General features: G+C 39.7%; 1 protein-coding gene across 1 annotated transcript in view; it reads left to right on the forward strand.

Moving 5' to 3' along the window:
* Positions 1 to 14,231, forward strand: part of ADAMTS12 (ADAM metallopeptidase with thrombospondin type 1 motif 12) — a 161,570-nt gene that overhangs the window by 131,884 nt on the left and 15,455 nt on the right. Inside the window, 3 exon segments of the mRNA XM_062600509.1 lie at positions 1,684 to 1,810; positions 8,852 to 9,062; positions 11,993 to 13,147. Coding sequence (XP_062456493.1) covers positions 1,684 to 1,810; positions 8,852 to 9,062; positions 11,993 to 13,147 — 1,493 coding nt within the window.

Raw genomic sequence — 14,231 nt, forward strand, 5'->3', positions numbered from 1 at the left:
CACATGGGGCTGTGCGGGCACGCAGCTGCGGCTGCGTCACGCGGCCTGGGGTGGGAAGGTCTTGGCACAGTATTAATGGGAGCACAGGACTGTGGGCCCCTTGATCCGCCCCCCAAGAAGAGAAACTAATTCTTGTTCAAGAAAATAAATCTCATGTATTGTGGGAGGAGACTCGGTCAACAAATCCCATGCTGTCATGCGTACCTGTCTTATATGTCTCGGTCACAAGTTTGCAAGTAAAATTACAAAAAAGGTGAGATAGCCATAATTCTAGCATGAAATTTTAGGAAATACATTTTAATAGCTATATATGGGCACATTGTTACATAGAGAAACTTATATATATATATATATATATATATGTCATACAGAGGAACACGTTCATATTTCACAAGTATTATTATATAGGAATTGCTGCTCTTGTTTTCCAGGTAGTTTCCCATATTAGTTATTAAAGAAAAGAAAAACTTCATTCCTAGACATGCTGCAAAATACGATAGCACTTATCCCTGACACCACAGTAATAGCTGCTCTTGGGGCTGTTTCTTCCCTGAGAAGGATACAAGTCACAGAGATACAGTGACGTAACCTTTACATGTTAATTGCCATGAGTTAATAGCACAGTTGATTTAATGGGAGTTAATAAACAAGATTTCTTCTGTCTTTTTAGAGTCCTTGGGATTTGTTTGAGTTTAATGCCAGTTTTGTAGCTCTATCAACTACTGCCTTGTAAATTGTAATATTGCAATACTTTTTACACTGGATTTGCAGCAAAGGACCTACCTCAAATTATTGCAAAACTCACAGTAGAAGGCAGGCCCCTGAAGGCTGACTTTCTTTTGTTATACATCAGAGTGATGCAGTATTTTGGTTCATTTTTCTTTCTGTTAGTTGAGTAGGGGTTTTTGTGGGTGGAACTGTTAGTGAATAACCCAGACTGTGTGTCTGGGATGTGTCTCTGTCTTTCTGCCTCTTTGCATTACTGTTGTTTGTCTCATATAATCAGTGCAGCATGTCAGTCATATAGGAAACAGAAGATTTTCTCCCTTATAATATAGCATCATTGTTTCAGGTCAAATGCTGGATCAAAACCTTTAAAAAGTGCAATGCAGCATTAACAGTCACAAGGTTGGATTTTTAGTGACACGCTTTCTTTTTTTTCTGCTTAATTGATCTGTGAAATACAATATAAAGATCAACAAAAACATCCTTGCTGTGAGTAGCCTCATGCTGCTCTGTGTTGCCTCTTATCCCAAGAAGCAATCTTAATCCAAGAAGCATTCACAGCCCTTAAACTTAGGTGTGATTTCAAGGTATACAGGAACCCTTTGTAAGACTGACAATTTAATTGCGATAAAGTGAAGTGCATCTAATGGTGTTAATTGAGCTAATAGATTCAGAGGAGCTCTGCATGACACTGTTTCAGCTCGATTAAAGGATACTCGTGCCTGTCTTAGCTCAGGCATTCAGCAGAGCTGGCTTTTACTCCTGATGTGTGATGAAGTATGTGCATCTGTGTTTGCCCTGCATACATGCAGGAATGTGTATATTATTGTATTTGTCCCACAGCTGTTTGCATTCTCAGATGTGGAGCAGAATCTACATGCATTCTCCATGCTAGAGGATTTCTGTGGTTCATCCACTACCTTCAAGGATAACTCTTCTTTTTTGCCTCTATTTCAGGAGTGCAGCGCCAGATTGCCCACTGCATGTGGAAGGGAAGTGGAGCAATCAAAAACTCTTTCTGTGACCCAGCAACACAGCCAAATGGACGACAAAAGAAATGCTATGAAAAGGACTGTCCACCCAGGTAACACACACTGGGAGGGCTCCTGTAGCGTTAAGCAGGAGCCTTACTCAAAAGAGTATGTTAGTTCTAATACCAGATCAGTATGCTGTCTGTGGCCAGCTACAGCAATAACTCCCAAATATTTCAGAGGGAAAGTGTCAGAAACTCAGTAATGGACAAGTAAGAAGTGAGATGTCCTAAGAAGTTTCTGTTAAGAGTTACTGAACAGTCTGTCACTGCTGTGAACAGCAGAGGTTGCTACGTCTCACTTACATAGCTACTGTATCCTGTTGAGGTTAGCTGCAGATATACACACAAGCTGTACAAAATTCTTAATCATTTAAAAACACCTACTCTCCTCTTAGCATAAGTAATATTATATTACTTTGTGTTCCAAAAGCTTATTTGCAGAGAAATCTTTTTTAAGCTTTTGATATTGTTTTTCATTTCATTTTTATTTTTGGGTATTCCTCTGTCTTTTTGTAAAAGAGAATGGGTGGAAATGCCCTCTTCTGTATAACTAATTATTATACCTTCTTCATAATTGTTATTATTTGACATCTTTTTATCATGTCCTTCAGTATTCGTTCTTTTCCATGAAAGGCAACTTTCTTCCTTCTCTGCTCATTTTTTTCCATTTCCGTTATTTTAAATTCTGTTCATCACTGTTTTTGTTTTCTTCTGCTGTTTTAGGGAGTAGGGTAAGGAAATCTAATCACTACAAGCATTCCAGGTGAGAACAGCCTGTGGGCTTGTAAGATGGGCACTGATTTGTTGGAAGATATCAGAGCAGCAAAGTGACATGGCAGTCCCTGTATTTGTTGCTACAGTACAGTATTGCTTTTTATTTCGTGCTTTAGACGCTGGAACGTCTTACTTTGTCTTTCACTTTCTTTGGAAAATTTTTGTCATGCTGTTCTGACATGCGGTATCACATAGGGATACACTAGTCTGTCCTTAGTAATTTTCATTAATTTGTAATCATATCAAAGTCATTATAATTATTTAAGTATATCATGTTACATTTACCAGCAGTGAATTTTGTGAAGTTTTAACGTAAGAAATACTGCACAGCTGTTTAATTCTTTCCAAGTATGTTTGTAACAATATATGATGGCTCCTTTGGGAATTACGTCTTTGCTGTTGCAGCTTGTATAAATAGCTGTTAGAAGAATAAACCATCAGTTTTTCATAATTCTGTATTGATTGCCAGTAAATCAACTTACAGTAAATCAAACTTACTAACTAATTGACTTTTTAAGAGCTGAAGGTATCCACGTGTGGGGGATGCTTTGTATTTATAGCAAGTGTAAACTGTGCTATTTATTCCAAAGTTCTACATAAGCTTCAGTTATCCCTATTTGGTCTAAGTGACTGCATTATTTGGGCCTGTTTTTGAAAGTGAGGGAGCTGAATCCATCCCTTACTCGGCAGAGCACAGAATTACGTTAAAGGTAAGCCAAGCTTACTTTTCTGCAGTCCAGGCAGAAAAGCTCGCAAATACTGTCAGTCTGAACGATCTTTCTCAAGATCGTTCTTTACTGCAGAGAAAAGGACCATTTATCCTTCAGAGGTAGATGAGGGTAGCAAAATATTGACAAAATGAGGTGGATAAAACACGCAGAATATATACTTCAGGAGTCAATTTGTGCATTTATTTTTCTCTTCTTAAGAAAAGAAAACTGACCATAGAGTTTAATCAAGGGTCTGACTAACCCAGTATTCTGTTTTCAGCAGAATAAATGCATAAATGCAAGCCTAGGAAAGATTAAGGACAAGGCAAGTATAAATCATGCCTCTTTCTAATATTCTTCCAGGTTCCAGCTGTTTTCAACTCAAGGCATTTCCAGAGCCTTTTGTGGCTTGTCTAATCATAACTGCCAATGGTTCTGTCAATACTTGTCCAGCCTCCCCCTGCAACCATGTAAGACTTCTCACACAGGAAGATGTATCTGAAAGAAGTTCCACAGATTATTGCCTAATAGGTGAAGAAACGCCTCATTTCGTTAGTTTTGAACCTCACTTTCACTAGCCTCAGTTGGTGGCCCTTAGTTCTTCTTTTGGAACAGACAATGAAGAGTGGATTCCTACCCCCACCCCTTCCGCTGCTATTCATTTTATAGATCTGGTCTCTTAGGCTGTAATCCCAGCACGGTATTTAGTTGATATGCCACTTTGCTGTGGCAGATGTCACCTCTAATTCAGACAGACAGTTACACATCTCTTTCTGAAAAGCAAGAAGGTGCTTAAATCACATGGGATAGTGACATTTGGTTGTTCGTTGGTTCTAAAGAAAATCTGAATGTTAGAGGAAGGTATGACTGTCCTAATGATCTGGCATAGCTGAAAACTCATGTGAAGCTGCCAAGGAACAAGCGTGCTGCAGAGAGAGGTGGCAGCTCTGTTCTAGAAGCACAGAGGTGAGGACCTTGAGTCAGTGCTGTAGCCACAGGTCTGGAATTGCTGGATGGCTTCACACTTCCCAACAGTGAACTAGTTGCTTTGTGAGAACTTCCTGTCTAAGAACAAGAATAATCTCTGGCATAACCCTTGTATGAGCTGCTAAATCCCATGGATGGAAAACAAGCTACCAGAGAAGTCTACTAGTCTAGCTACTAGGGTACTAAGTCAAAATGAGATAACATATCAGACAGTAGCTATAGTCAAAGAATAACATTACTAAAATGATTGTAGTGCACAAACCAGATCTTATCTTACTACTCCATTTCAAGGAGTTAATTATAAACAGGTTAAATGGCAGATTCCTGAGAAGTACCAAGTCTTAATAGTTTTGTTTGTTAGGTGATTTGGACTAAATTTATTTTTCCCACACTTTCTACTGAAAGAATCTAGAGGAAGACAAATAAAACATTTTAAATGTTGTAATATGCATGCAACATCTTGGCTTAGAACAAACTAACACTGGATAAACTGTTTACCTTACGTAGTTGAAAGTTTGAATGTGATACAACAGCTTATATGAAGCTAGAATAATGTTGCTATGTAGGGATACAGTCAGACTTTAGTTAAAGAATACTGTTTCCCGTTATATGTTTCTTTGATAAGCAGGTATTTAACTCCATGGGTGTTCGTAATAAAAATCAACAGATAATACTTGAAGAAAAAGAGATGAATTTAACTGTTTGTCCTGTTGTGAACAGAACTTTGTTGTATGTTGCCCATTTTGTGGGTGCGTGGTTGGGAACGCCTGACTGGATTATGGAAAAGCTGAGCACTAACAGCTACAACTGGAATCAACTGAAGTGATGCTTTCACTCCACAGACTGCTCTTTAGTTCAGCAAGCTTAAGAAAACGGGTGCTCAGGCAAATAACTTACCAAGTCAGATACTTTGTTTGCTTATTTGTTACCACAATCTCTCCATGCCATGCCTCCCTGTGGAGATAAGACAGCCTTGTATCCCTTCACAGGGATACAGTGATGCATTAATATTTAAGAACTTTTAAAATATTAAGAAATATTTAAGAACAGTTGCTTTAGGTATAATTGCCATGGGAAACTAGAGGTAGGAACAAGAAGTTTTGCTAAAGATTTCACTGTATTCTGCTCTGTGCAGGTGTTGTCTAAAATACCAGAACTAAGTACAAATCCTCACAGAGCTCCAGGAAGGATTATGAGGAGTCTATCCATGCTGTGACAGCAGAGGAGTCTGATGCTGACTACTTTTTCCAAGACAGTTCCTCCAAAGTTTCAGAAAGTTGGTGTTTGCCTTTCACCATTTTCCAAGGCTCACATTTTTGAGGCCACAGCCATAACACCACTGTCCCGTTCCAGGAAATTTCTCTCTCTTTAGCACTTAGTGCTAAATTGCTTGGGAGAAATCTCTTTCTCCTCATAAGTCCTAGCAAACATAAACCTATCTGCCTGGTAATGTTTTGTCCTGGGTGCTCAGACACCTGCTCTGCTATTAGTGTTCAGTGCACCTCAGTTTCATGCCACCCTATCCACTGTCACTTTGAGGCTCCCTGCCCTACTGGACACAGACTGCCATCAAGTTCAGTTTCTACCAGATCATCATAGTCTATCATCACGATCACAGCTACCTTCCCCAAATCCTCTTCCTTGCCAAGCATCTCTGTATGTGGACTGAAGAAAGCCTGCTTGGTAACGTGCACAAAGCTAAGCCTATTTGGCAGTGTCCCCACTTTTAGCAGGCATCTGGGAGGTCCAACGGCTGGACCATTTCAACTCAGCAGTTGCATGTTTGGATCTCAGATTGCTGTGTCACACCTGGATGTCTGTGCAGCAGTCCCCTCCAGTTCCAGCCGTGCCTCTGCAGTGGGAGTCATGCCTCTGTAGAAGCATCTGGATAAATAGTGTCTTGCAAAACAGATCCTCATATGTAGCTCCCTTCTGTGCAGTCATGGACCTTCTTTGAGGCCCCCATAATAGATTGGGCAGATGGATGATAAGCATTCTGGTGTCCTCACTTTGCTTTTCTTTCCCTTCCACTGGGATGCCTCTGTTCAGAAGTCCTTGCCACAGAGCTTGAGGGGTAGAGTGCATGATACTTCCACGTTCAGGTTTCTCGTGCTTGGGTATTTATGGCACGTGCGTACACACTAGAACACATACATCAAAAACTCCAGGCTCTGATAAGAATAAATTTTCAGTCAGAACAAGTTTCTGGATAGTGTGTGATAAATAAATCAGTTAGTTACTTGACTCATCAGTCCTGTTACATTGAATCCTGTTATGTGCATTGAATGAGGAAGGACTTTAGAAAAGCTTACAGGATTAAATGTAATTTAACACTGATTATGAAGCTGCAAAAGGATAAAGTCTTAATTCTGGTATTTCCTAACTTTGGAGTACTTAACTTTCCTTCATGACTTTTTAAAAATGTTCTGCATGCAATAGCTTATTATTCATGCACTGTTACAGGTGATCAGGGTAAGTCCTTCAGTAAACTTGGATAATTTAGTGCTGAGAATTCACTACTTAAACCTGCAAACTCTTGAACTGTCACTCAGAGCAATTTGAAAATGGTGGCAGAGAGGGTGTCAGCCTGCCCTGTCTGTAACTTGAACTATGTGATCTGAGGCCATTAAAATTAATAGGGCAATTCATGTTCTTGAAGTTGCTTTTGTGATTTTTCAGCAAGCTGTAAGATACTAGAGATGGTAAAGAGAGCTGGAAAGCAGATGCAAGAGATGCAAACAACCCTGAAATGGCTTGATATATCAAAATATATTTTTTGCTTGTTTATTGCCGGTTTCCACTGAGGCGTGCTGGCTTTTCAACCACTTCTTAGTTTTGCAGAAGTGTGAAGAAGCAAGAAACCATTCAAAGATAGGCAGGAGAGAAATAGTTTGTTCTTTTATTACACCGCTATCCAGAGGCCTCATACAAGGTTGCGGTGGCAATCTGCTAACCTTCTGCAGTGTAGCAAGCAGTGTGTGCTCCAAAGGGCTTATAGCATAATTTAAAATGAAATGCGATAAGTATATGTACCTAAAGAGATGAGGGAAGGTGTGTACCTCAGAGAACACCAAACAGTTGCACAGACAAGCTGTGTGATAGCTTGATAGCTCTAAGATTTTTCTGTTTAGTAATTATGGATAGATACTAGCATCTTCAACATCAGTGATAACTCTTTTGCAATTGAAGAATAAATTAATTGCAGGAGAAGGGACAGTCAGCAAACTGAAGAAGCTAGAAATGGGGTAAGATGGGGGGGGCAAGCAGGAGCTTGTGACAGAGCCAAAAACTGTAATAAAACCTTAGATTGAATTTTGGTGTATTTATTGGAATGGCATTTCCTTACTTTAAGCTCATTGGCTTAAGAAGGAAAAATGTGATAAAATAGCATTGATGATAAGCCAGAAACAAATTGATATTTATTCTGTCTAGAAAGGTGTTTTCTGAATTCATCCCTCTTACGTTTGCAACATACGATTCTCTTACGACTTGCCTTAAAACCAAGGAACAAGTAACACTGTCTAGGAGCTTTTGTGGTTTAGAGTTAGCAGCTGAGCCAGATTTCTCATTCAGCAGCCTGGGGCTATGTTTTTGCTTGGGGCACTGTAAACTGAAAGGATTTTGTTCTTGTTGTTCAAAAATACAGATTATTTGTAGGCAAGTGGCACAATTTGCAGTTGATGTCAGTGTTTCTAGAACAGTAGGAACTCGGAATTGGCCCTCCTTTCTCATCACAGATGACAGGCATACAGGTATTTGGTCCACTCTGTTCAGTATGACAAGAAACACGTGGATGATGCTGGGGAAAAGCTAAGGTGAAGTGAATATAAAGGGAACAGGTCATGTTGGTAACTGGAGGAAGCAGTTATCATCAGTTCAGTGACCCAAGTGAGTGGTATGCTACAGAAGGCTATTTTTAATCAACAGAGATGTTTAAGGGGCTTATTTTTACTTCCTAAAGGAAAGCAGTACAGAAATGCCTGCTCTAGTCCTGAGCATCTAGCTAGGTCCAAAAACATAGCGCTGCTGTGCGGAAATCTTACCTGGGTACAAGCAGCATAGCTCTGCTTGTAGCCTCGTCTTTGGGGGGGTTATTTGCCAGTTGCTTCCCCTTCTGGAGGTAACACAGGATTCTGCCGGTTTGAGCACTTCTGCAGTATAAGCTGCACAGACACGTGTGAGATGATCTTTTCTACAGCTATGCTCTAATTACAGACCCTCTTGTTATTCTCATTTGTTAGGCTCACTCTGTACTCAGGAAACAATAAGCAGATAAACAATAGGAGAGAGAAAGCAAATTACTAAGCTTTGTAGCTGTTCATCAAATTTAGGTTTGAAAGACTATCACTAAGTGGGTTCTTATTTATTCTAGAAACATAATCCTCAGTGGCTACTGCTGTTTGGAAATCAGTGCCTCTCAATCACTGGCCAGTATCAGAGCATGGAGCAGATACCTGAACCCAGAACTTTAATTACTGTGTGACAAGAAAAAGCACCAGTAATAAAGTTCTGAATTGGGTTCTCTGGGCCTTTTCTCTAGGAAAGGGTTCTCTGACTCTTTCCTTAATGTGTTTATGATGGATTATTTTCTGCTAATGTTTCTCCCCACTGTGGTTTTCAGATGGTGGGCAGGAGAATGGCAAAAATGTTCAACTACATGTGGCCCAACAGGACAGAAGAAGCGAACCGTACTTTGCATCCAGACAGTGGGATCTGATGAGCAAGCGTTGGCTGTCACAGAGTGCCAACATCTGCTTAAGCCAAAAACTCATCTTTCATGCAATAGGGATGTCTTGTGCCCTTCTGACTGGACAGTGAGCAACTGGACAGAGGTAAACTCAGATCAACTATAAAATTAAATATTTTTTTTCAGAATACCCTCAACACATGTTGCTTGTTAGAAGTTTCTGAGAGTTTTGCTTGTTGAGCTTTTTGTGCTGTAGAACAGAGTCTGTTTGCGCACTCAAAACTTCCATGCAATTCTCAGACATTATTATGCTGTGGACTGGATGGGAGAGGCTATATATTATGTATATAGGCATGGAAAAAAAACTATTTTACGTTCATGTTTTTTACATTCATATCTCTTTTCCATTCATCTCTCTGTCTGCTGGATTTGCAGCAGCATGCAAGCTCTTTACTTACAGAATTAGTCTGAAGCCCTAACAAACACTGGGATATCTTTGTATCCTTGAAGTTTTAAATAAATATTATGCAGTTATTTCACTGGCAACTGATGAGCTGCAGAATGTGAGGCCATCAAAATAGTGATAGCAGTATACTAAATGTTTTTAAATATAATGCAACATATATTGCTATGTGTGCTAGGGTTAATAGGGAGTACTCATTTGATGCACTTTAGTGTGGAATGACCACATACTACTTAACTTTCTTTAGATTATAGGGCTGGTATCAGCAGGTGATTCGCAATTTCCCTTTCTACTAAGACCAAAGAGAGCTTAGGTTCCCCAACACTTTGAACAGTCCACTTCTCCATGAAATCTAAAGATGCATTAAGATATTTGTTCTTTTTGAGGGAGAGAAGGAGGTCTTGAGTGATGTGCAATTTTAAAACTGTTTTATTATGATTCTGCTAACGTAAGGCTTGCTCATGGTTCAGTTAACAAACAGGCAGTTTTGTTGTATATCCTGAGATAAGAAAATATAATTCTAATAATCATGACAGCAGATATGCAACAAATCCCATTTTTCATTTCCATTTCTAGGTGTCATCTTCAATGAAAATGAAGTTTTACTGAGTTTTTCAGAACTTCCAACACTTCCATTTTTAATGCCTCCTCTCCCTTCTCTCTCCAAATTTCTGCATGCAATTACTCACTAACGGGTTTAGCAAGTTTGATAGCAGATTCAGATAATGAACTAATTAAATTTTGTGACAGTTTTAATTCAGCTTGTGCTGCTTTTAAGCCATCATCAGTGAATGTTGATTGTTTTGTAAATTGGATAGCCAACATATTTTAACTACCTGTGAAAAAATTGACTGTGAGTTCATGGCCAGCATTGTCATTATACAGAAATGGTGGAAATCAACAGATACTGAATACAGCAAGTGCTTGTGTGTCAGTGAGTTATATTTGCATGTTACTGACAAAAATAAATTTCCATCCCTGCACAAATTGGGGAAGGATCATAAAATGGATTGTTTCTCCTGCACAAATGGCAGTGTTGTCAATAGACTTGTAATTGCAGAACATTCTTTGCTGGTGAACATAAGAGAGAGATATTTTACAGACAAGGTTTCCCTCTACTCTGAGCTTACCTGGCTATTAGAAAATCATCCTGTGTCTTGTGAAATGAACATACTTAAGTAGGCAGATGAGGGTGCAGCATTACAGCCATTCTGAAATTTCATTTTTTTTCATGGCCATAATCTAAAGCAGAGATTTTCAAAGCTAATTCTATAGAAAAAAAGACATCCGTCTCCCCCAGAAGTTAATGAAGTTGGATGTCCCTTGTAACTCTTAGAAATGCTAATCTAAATCGACTAAGTGGTGAAGTCCGAGGAAGTTGATGTGCTCTGTTTCTCTGAAGCAGCAACATAATATCAATAGTTGGTATCTTTCTCAATAAGCAAAATTCTTTGCTAGCAATGTGAATGAATTCAGAAGCTAAATTGCAGCTGATGTAAACTTGCATAGCTCTGAGTATTTTAATAATGCTATACTGCTAGAAGTACAAAGAAGACAAAATACCTGCTGAACTTACCTACTCCGAGGTTTCTCTACTTTCCTTCCCCCTCCTGTTGCTGTGGAGCTGATGTTATTCTACAGGTGGTAACAGTACAGAGAACACCGGTTAACACAAAGTCACTAGTGTTTCTACTACCACAGGACCTAGACTAGCTCTGACAAGGGGAGATATCCCAAGGGGTTAAAAGTGCTGGCAGTAGGGGTATTCATTGCATTAAGTGTTGAGCACCTAACTTAAGCCAGTAAAATTAGTTGGTCCAGCACTCTAGCATCCTCAGCAGGCTTCCTCCAGTAGGATATATGTAACATCTCCACTAATACACAGCTAGTCAGCCAGCCTCAGCACCTTAAAACTAAGAGAAGCATGTTGAAATTTCAAAGAATCCTCAGTGGAGCTGCAGCTTCTAAAGGCCTGGTGATGCCTGTGGGGCTGAGGAGGCAGAATATGGCAGAAAAAGTCTCCTTGGAGTCCAACACCCTTTGAACACTGCAGGTCTCCTGTTTATGTAGAAGCCACATAGGTTACTTCCTACCAGGAGTCTCTGATTTAGGAGAGTCATGCAAGCAGCTCTGACAGCATATGATAGTTGCACTAAGGCAGAATGAAAGATCCATTTCATAAATTCAGCAAGAATCTATGAGCTGCCAAAGCATCACAGCATGTTTGGGGCATTGCAAGCAGTCAGAACTGAGCCAGACAGATAGGTTTTTGATAACAGCTTTTTTAGTCCATCTTTTATGACTCTGATGGAAAAGGAATTGGCTAAACAGCTTCTGGGATTGTTTCACTGCAGAAATCAAATTCTATCATATGTCCATAATCTGTCTTTATCATGTAGTCTTTTATCATTGCTGTATATTCAATGAGACATTTACTGTTCTAAAAGATCCATGCTAGCAGAAAATCACTAAAACTAAGGGCTTAGTCCTCAGGAAAACCTTTGTTACTGATTATTTATGAGGATGCTTTTGTTATAAACTATTTGATGCTTATTTTCATCATGTGGAGCAAAATGAAAAGGGGAGATGTATTCATTTTGTTTCTTTTGCAGTGCACAGTTACTTGTGGTGGTGGAATAAGAACTCGTAATGTCACTTGTGCCAAAAATAATGATGAGCCATGTGATAGTTCCAAGAAACCAAACTCTAAGGCCCTGTGTGGTCTCCAGCAATGTCCTTCTGCTGGAAGATTTCTCATACCCCCACTGGCACCCAGAAGAGGAAAGATAGTTATCAGAAAAACAGCCATTAATCCCAAATGGGCTTCTCCTGGAAGAATACCTATACCCATACCAAGCCCAAGGTTCCACACAACAACAAAAATACCCAGGTCTGAAAGTATAACTGCCTGTTTGCCTACATCCTCTGTTTTGGGTAATGTTTCAGAAAAAGAAGGAACAATCAACAAAACATTACAAAACAATTCTGCTGGCTCAAGTAATGTTTACAATTATTCTGGTGCTTTTACTGAACCTAGTTCACACCAAAATACTACTTCATGGCCTTTTCATAACAGCTCAAGTACTGAAAATATAAGGCGTGCTGAAAATGTTTCTGAGAGTGAGCCAGTTTTTACAGTGAAGAGTGAAGCACCAAGAAGTGAGGACAGTCATGTATTCTCATTCACCAAAGGTCCAGAAATAACTCCTAGCTATGATTACCTAACTGAAGAATCTGATGACATCAGTGTGTCAGTAGGAAGTAGTGAGAAACCGACTGAGCTCCTTTACAGCACAGAACTCAATCCCGAAATCAGAACCAGGAGCATGACACTAGATACTAGGTCTCGTGTCCTGCAGCGTGATAGTGTGACTTCTCAGGTGTCCCCAGCCTCTCATCACCAAGAATCTTCTATGCTCCTTCCTGTTAGTGAAGCACCACAAGGACTGGCATTTCCAACAACAGCAAACTCTATCAGTTTGCAATTTGATGTGCCTGCCGTGGAAGTTGCCACCCAAGAAGCATCTGTTACAGTAATGCCCGCAATGTTTAGTAATCGACTGAGAGACCAGATTGACCAGGTTACAGAAATAAAGCTACCTGACAGTTTCACCAACAGCACGCAATCGCCGCCTCTCCAGCATGCTCCCAGGAGCCAAAGTGCAACATCTGAGGGGGTTCTGCTGAATGTCACAGAAAACAGACACCTAATAACAGCCAACAATTTACGTGCTGAGGCCTACTGGATAGTAGGGAACTGGAGTGAGGTAAGTTATTTTTAACTGGATAAAGCACATAAATACTTTGGTCAGTTAAACATATTTTTCAGTTGATTATTAACAGATTTTTGTGGTGCTTTTCTGCCTCATACTGCCGTGAGCATTTCTATCCACCATTAAGCAAATGTCTCCTACCTCAGAACAGCATCCTATTTGGTAAAATCAATTTGGCTCTATAAAGTCAAGACAAGGATTTTAATCCGAAGTTAAACTGGTATCTTTGGGGAAAATAATTTGTCCAGTATGTCTGTGGAGAGATATCGAAGACACAGAGATATGTGAGTTCTGTGAAGTTCTCTGAAGTGTTTTATGTGATCGGATACTGGAACTGGATAGTAATAGCAAACAAAAAGCATTTTGCCTAGAGTATTTACCTAGAATGTGGCTAGAATAGAAGTTATAATTGTCAGGCCAGTGGCTGTGGTTATGACAATATCTTTGGATACAGCAGCTGATTTTTACAGCGTTAAAACTGCTTGTTATTTGAGCATAGAAATGAGCAGTTATTTTAGCTGCACTAATGGCTGTGCCAAAAAGGACGTTTTAATCTCTAGCAATAATGCAAGTGAATCAGAAGCAGTGTTAACGTTCTACGGTGTTCACTTATTCCTTATGAAAGCACTGTCTTATTTGATTCTTCTGTGATTCATAAAAATGACAGAAGAGATTATATGAAACAAGTTGGAGCTCATAGGGAGTTTGAAAACTTGTTTGAGGTGTTGTAAAGAATGAACAAGCAGCATTTGGAAGATGTCTGGTCTGAAAAGTGATGACTTGTCCCAATTCCCCAGCTTGTCACACAACAGAGGCTTTGAAAAGAATGGTTTTGTTGAACATAACTATTACCTTGCAAGGATACCACATGCTAGACAGAGCAGGTGGAGAAGTGTGCTTCCCTGGCTGGATACCCATGTTTCCTGGTTGTTACTGAATGATTATAATGCTTGGCTAATTGTGCTTTCTGTACAGGAGCAGTGCAGATTGCCAAGTTTTCTGTGGCCTCTGAAATGTGGTTGCAGCGTTTTGTGTATTGCTATTGACTTTCTTTTTCTGATTCCCAGAATCATGCTTT

This window comes from Rhea pennata, chromosome Z, assembly GCF_028389875.1.
Source record: "Rhea pennata isolate bPtePen1 chromosome Z, bPtePen1.pri, whole genome shotgun sequence".
Lineage (NCBI taxonomy): Eukaryota > Metazoa > Chordata > Aves > Rheiformes > Rheidae > Rhea > Rhea pennata.